General features: G+C 53.5%; 3 protein-coding genes across 3 annotated transcripts; 1 reads left to right on the top strand and 2 right to left on the bottom strand.

Moving 5' to 3' along the window:
- Nucleotides 1–2,151: 2,151 nt before the first annotated feature.
- POSPLADRAFT_1055692 (hypothetical protein) lies at nt 2,152–2,474 on the bottom strand (the record flags this gene model as incomplete). The annotated part of the gene is made up of 2 exons (XM_024480671.1): nt 2,152–2,334; nt 2,373–2,474. The coding sequence occupies 2 exons, from the start codon at nt 2,472–2,474 to the stop codon at nt 2,152–2,154; spliced, it is 285 nt and encodes a 94-aa protein (XP_024340427.1).
- A 325-nt stretch (nt 2,475–2,799) lies between these two features.
- POSPLADRAFT_1139291 (hypothetical protein) lies at nt 2,800–3,794 on the bottom strand (the record flags this gene model as incomplete). Its single annotated transcript, XM_024485016.1, has 3 exons — nt 2,800–3,232; nt 3,417–3,706; nt 3,735–3,794. 3 exons carry the CDS (start codon nt 3,792–3,794, stop codon nt 2,800–2,802), a joined length of 783 nt encoding a protein of 260 aa, XP_024340426.1.
- Nucleotides 3,795–4,871: 1,077 nt separating this feature from the next.
- On the top strand, nt 4,872–5,467 carry POSPLADRAFT_1055690 (hypothetical protein; the record flags this gene model as incomplete). The annotated part of the gene is made up of 2 exons (XM_024480670.1): nt 4,872–5,141; nt 5,192–5,467. 2 exons carry the CDS (start codon nt 4,872–4,874, stop codon nt 5,465–5,467), a joined length of 546 nt encoding a protein of 181 aa, XP_024340425.1.
- Between the last annotated feature and the right edge of the window lie 170 nt (nt 5,468–5,637).

The following is a 5,637-nucleotide window of genomic DNA, read 5'->3' as shown; positions in this document are numbered from 1 at the left end:
CGACCCGTACAGGACTATCGCCGATTGAACGCGATCACGGTCAAAAATCGTTACCCCTTGCCGTTGATCGCCGAAATGGTAAACAAACTCCGCGGCGCGACGCTCTTCACCAAGTTCGATGTCAGATGGGAATACAACAACGTCTGGATCAAAGCTGGTGATGAGTGGAAGGCTGCCTTTATAACTAACCGGGGACTGTACAAACCCTTGGTGATGTTCTTCAGTCTCACCAACTCCCCCGCAACTTTCCAAGCGATGATGAATGAGATCTTCCACGATCTCATTGTCAGCGGCAAGATCCTCGTGTACCTGGACAATATACTCATCTTCTCTACCAACAAAGAGGAGCATGAGAAGGTTACGCGCGAGGTCCTCCGCCGCCTGCAGGACAACGATCTGTTCCTGAAGCCTGAAAAGTGTGAATGGGATGTCCCCAAGGTCGACTACGTCGGCTATGTGTTCGGTGGCGATGAGGTGGCGATGGATCCCGCGAAGCTAAAAGGAATTAATGAGTGGCCAGTACCCCGGAACAAAAAGGACGTTCAGAAGTTCCGGGGGTTTTCCAATTTCTACCGCCGCTTCATTAAGGACTTCACTAAGATCTTGCGACCACTCGACCGACTCACAGGAAACGACCCCTGGCACTGGGGCAATGAGGAGCAGCACACCTTTGATGAGCTCAAATGGCTCTTCGGCACAACCCCTGTGCTGGTGTTGTACGACCCAAGTCGAGAAACACGCATTGAGGTTGACGCCTCGGGCTACGCCACTGGCGGCGTATTGATGCAGAAGCAGGATGACGGCAAATGGCATCCTATTGCCTTCCGGTCTCACGCTATGGATTCTGCCCAGCGTAATTATGAGATCTACGATAAGGAGATGCTTGCGATCATCGAGGCATTAGAAGATTGGCGCCACTACCTCGAGGGATTACCCAATCAGTTCGAGATCGTAACCGATCACAAGAATCTCGAGTACTGGCGCACGTCACAGCACCTCACGCGTCGTCAAGCGCGATGGTCACTGTTCCTGGCTCGCTTCGACTTCCGCATCACGTATAAGGCTGGAACATTGAATGGAAAGGCTGATGCCCTGTCACGCCGATCAGATCATCAGGTCAGCGATGAGGACGATAACACTGACCAGGTGGTTCTCAAACTGGAGAGATTCCACATCGCCTCCACTAGGCACAGTCATGCCTCGGTGACGGCTGATCAGTCACTTCTGAAGCGCATCAGGGAGTGTTCAGATAAGGATCGGGTTGTGGCCGAGGCACTTGAAAAGGTGCTGAACCTCGGACCGCCTAGGCTGCAGAAAGGCTTTGAGGAGTGGAATGCCAAGCAGGGGCTTCTGCTGTTCCGCGGGATGGTCTATGTCCCAAAGAACGCGGAGCTCTGGCGGGACATTGTCAAAATCCACCACGACTCACCGATTGCCGGTCATGGCGGTCGTGCCAAAACCCTCGAGCTCGTATCGCGGAACTACTGGTGGCCAGGAATGTCCAAATTCGTCAATGAGTACGTAAGCACCTGCGACGTGTGCAACCGTACCAAGACATTCCCAGCCAAGCCCCAGGGTCCGCTGAAGCCGAACGAGATCCCCGAGCGCCCGTGGCAGATCATCACGACCGATATGATCGTTGGCTTGCCAAAGTCTGATGGATTCGACTCGATCCTGGTTACCGCCGACCGCTTTACCAAGCAGGTCCACTTCTCGGCCTGTCATGAGACCCTGACGGCAGAAGGTGCGGCAGACCTGTACATCCGTGACGTGTTCAAGCATCATGGGGCCCCGGCCAAGGTCATATCTTCTTGGTGTGTTCTCCTATCTGCATCTGTAGCACGGCTACTTCTGAGATGCTTCCGTCTTTATTCAGGGTGCCATCAATGTTATAGAGCAGGATGGGCTCCTTCAGCTTCTGTGTCTGCACCTTGTTTTCTGTGATGAATCACTTGTTGATAAATTTCATGGTGGCTCCGCTGTCCACCATAGCGATTACATCCTTTTGCCGTCTTTTTCCTTTGAGTTGAACTGGAATGTGAAAGTGCTGGGACCCCTGGTCCAACTCGTACACCATTGCAGAAGACAATATATTGTACTTGTTACATGATACTCACGGCCCGACGCGTGCGGCATGGAGTGCAGACCAGATCAAAAACCCTCCTCCTTCATTGCTCGGTAGTGCTCCAATTCCTCGTGCATCGACTTCACCTGTGCCATTAAGTCCGCCAGCTCCGATTGCTTGGATTTCGCTGAAGTGGCACTTATACTTGCCGAGGGTGAAGGGACGGGGGCGCTTGTCGTGACCTGGGTGGAACCCAAGGCAACCGTAGCCTGCGCATCAGCACACTTGGTGTAAGGCTTGTCCTTACAGTTGGGGCACTCGAATCATCAGTACCCTTGCTTCCTGCAGCCAAAGCAACTGCCAGGGAAGTCTCCTTTTCTGATGGCTGCGTTGATGCTGGCTGAGGCATTTTGTGATTGTGGTGCACCATCACATGCCCCACCATGTCCTCCTCGACCAGAGAAGAAACTGTTCAGCTCAGGCCGACGGGCCCAGCTGATGTCGAGGATCTGCTCGACTTCCGTGGCATGCTTGTCAGCATCCTGCCACGTGGTGAAGGTCTCGAGCTCGATCTTGTGGTAGACGCAGGAAGGGATGCCGCTTAGGTACTTGTCACATAGTTCCAGGTCTCCATACCCGGAATGGTCCACCGGACCCTTGAACAGTGCAGAGAACTCTGCGGCGGTGCATTTTTTGCGGAGTGACTTATCTGCGCAGAGTTTGGCCAGCTCTACTTATGCTGCTGCTTCGTCATCGAGGTTGCTGAAGTGAGCCCTGAGCATGGTGGAAAAGGCAGCCTCGTTGGCAAAGGGGGTCATGACTCCTTGGGTGCCTAACTGCACCGACACAAGCTGGGCGAAGAAGGGGGTAGCCCAGGTGTGAGCGTCACCATCAAGGAGGCTCAGAGCAACCTGTACCTTGAGCTCAATGGTAGTCAACGACGTATTGACCAGGCAATATATGCAGAGTTGGGATAAGAACCAGTCGCACTCAATGACCGTTTTTCCATCGTATCGGAGAGGGAGAAGGAGCCTCAATGTCTCCTTATCCGGAGGGGTTGGGGAGAGGATTACTGCCGGCAGGGGGACAGAGAACGGCCCGGGTGCGGAGGCGGTGGTTGTGGCTGTCTGCCGGGTGGACTTCGAGGGGAGCGAGTGCGCAAGCGGCCTTTAGGCGGTGATGACGGTGGAGGTGCTGGAGGAAGCCCAGGGGTGGGGTGACGTATGACAGGGATTGGAGTCGAGGAGGGGAGCGCTGACGACAAGCTGGCCCAAAAATGCGCCGGAGTGTTGCGGGGCTCAGGCCTCAGGTTCCTTTTCAGCCGCGGCCCCAAGGAGGGCTGGGGGATCACTTGAGGGGTTGCTGTAGGCTGTGCGACTGCCTCAGTTCCTCGAGGGAGATCGGGATCTCTTCGCGTTTGACTTGTGCTGGCGACAGGTTGGGGGATGCGGGTGCCTGGAGAGGCGGGTCAGGATGGGATGGGGGTGACGTGGCAGGAGACAGATCGGGAAGCGTGTTGGGAACTCGGCCCGAGGGGATGTTGGATTTGTTGGATCGGTACGAAGCACCCTTCTTCAGTGGTGATAGAGTGAGGGGTGCAATTAGGACATGGCTGTCTGTCGCAATTGTAGAAGAGGGAGCCTGATTCCGTGAATCGTGCAACATTGACTTCATCAACTGTGTTGAACACGTGTTCAAGTCCTGTGCAGTTGAAGGCTTCTTCAGCCATGATGGTGGGGGTAGGAAGGGGAAGTGTGCGTACTATGAAAGGCCGTACTATTTAGCTTACACCTATGGCGCCCAAGATGACACTGAGGTTTGCAGTTCACGTAGGGCCCAATACTGCTTTTGATTATTATGCAGCAGGAACCAAGGCTACGCGTCCATGAGGACAAGTACTGCCCACTGAAGTGCAGGTACCGAAGAGTTTGTTCCTCAAGTGGTAGCAATGTGTCACGACTTAGGGTCAAGCGGCTGGGGAAACACAAACAAAGGGCGCTGGGGGCATTCAACTGGTTCTTACCAAAGTGATGGTGAGCAAGGCTCAAACCTAAGGCTAGGGACAAGTTAAGTTAGCATAAGAAAGTAAGTAGGTACAGGGGCTTACTAACCTAGGGACAAGAGGTCGAAACTGAGGTTCCTAGGGCAGCAGAGGCAGGCTTATATACAGAGGGAGATAAGGGCAGGCTGTGCGTGTTGGTCTGTGCGCAGCTGGTCCATGCACAGCATGCTGATGCGGCCCCGGGGGCCGGTGAGTCAGAGAGGCTGTGTCAGCGGAGCCCGAGCTGTGCCGTGCACTGCCGCCCTATCTAATCTAATCATACAGTAGATAATTGAAACATTTGTCTTTCTGTTCTATTCCTTGTACTACTAGTGCCCATACTGGTGCCTGTCTTAGTGCTCACCCGCAGGTTGAACATTATGTAGCTTACATAATGGGGTCCGTGCGCACTTCGTACCCGGTATTGTGCCACTACATTTCTTCCTTTACTAAACACGACTACACAGATACGATGGTCCGTGCGTAGCCGGTACTTGTATAAATAGTTGTACCATTAGTCAGTCGAACCCTAAGTTCGACCTGGTTATTCATTCAAGTCTCTGCTCCTCTTCGCTTGGGGTAGTGGTCATTCTCGACTTCCTTGCTCAATCTTCAGGACGATGTACTGTCCATAGGCCCTCGCTCATCATCTACGAGTCAGGCATCAATATAGGAGTATAGACCATTGTATCAAAAGGTCGAACTTTCTAAGCTATGTTCCTAGTTTTACCTAGTCGAACATCTCATCCACCATCACGTTGAACAATGCAGTCAACCCAGTTTCTTTGGGACTACCAGCCCTCGCAGGATCACCGCTCCTCCAGTACGACCGAGCAGATCGTTGCTTCGTCACCTCCACAAAGAGGGCTCCCATATACCCTCGAGGCAGCACCTGGTGTCGTGCTACCGGTCCAAATCCACAGGTCATTGCCCATCAAGAACTTGTTAGCTACTATCAGAGACACCCACCTGCTCACCCAGAAGACATATTCACCATCCTACGGATCGGCGTCGAATCTACACAAACAGCAGAAAGTGTGCAGTCACCCATCAATGAACAACCACTCAAACTCCCTGAAGTTCAGTACGTCCCCATCGAAATCCCGAACATTGAACTACCACCAGCTCCACCCGCACCAACCAACGCACTGGTTGAAGTCCCTATGGCAACATTCACTCAAGCAGACATCGATCAGCGCATCGCTGTCGCCCTCGCAGCATACCAATCCCAACAGTCAACTGCCAACCGACCCCTTCGCCTTGACATCCCCGCTCCCGAACCCTTCAGCGGAAAAGCAGAGGACCTCAGACACTTCATCCAATGCATCCTCTCCTACTTCGTTGCCACCAACAACACCTGACTCAGCGATGAAGCAAAGATTGCCTTCACTGTAGTGCTGATGAGGAAGGATCTGGGGAAAACATGGGCGGACGCGTATTACGAGAAGTTGGCAGGGGGAGTCCAGGTCTATTCCACTTGGGCAAACTTCGTCGCCGCTCTAGAAGAGGTGTTCCCTGAGCACGGAACGCG

The sequence above is a fragment of the Postia placenta genome (genome assembly GCF_002117355.1).
Source record: "Postia placenta MAD-698-R-SB12 unplaced genomic scaffold POSPLAscaffold_5, whole genome shotgun sequence".
In the NCBI taxonomy this organism is placed as follows: Eukaryota; Fungi; Basidiomycota; class Agaricomycetes; order Polyporales; family Adustoporiaceae; genus Rhodonia; species Rhodonia placenta.
Note: the sequence above shows the minus strand (reverse complement) of the source record. Positions and strands in the feature narration are given on the sequence as shown.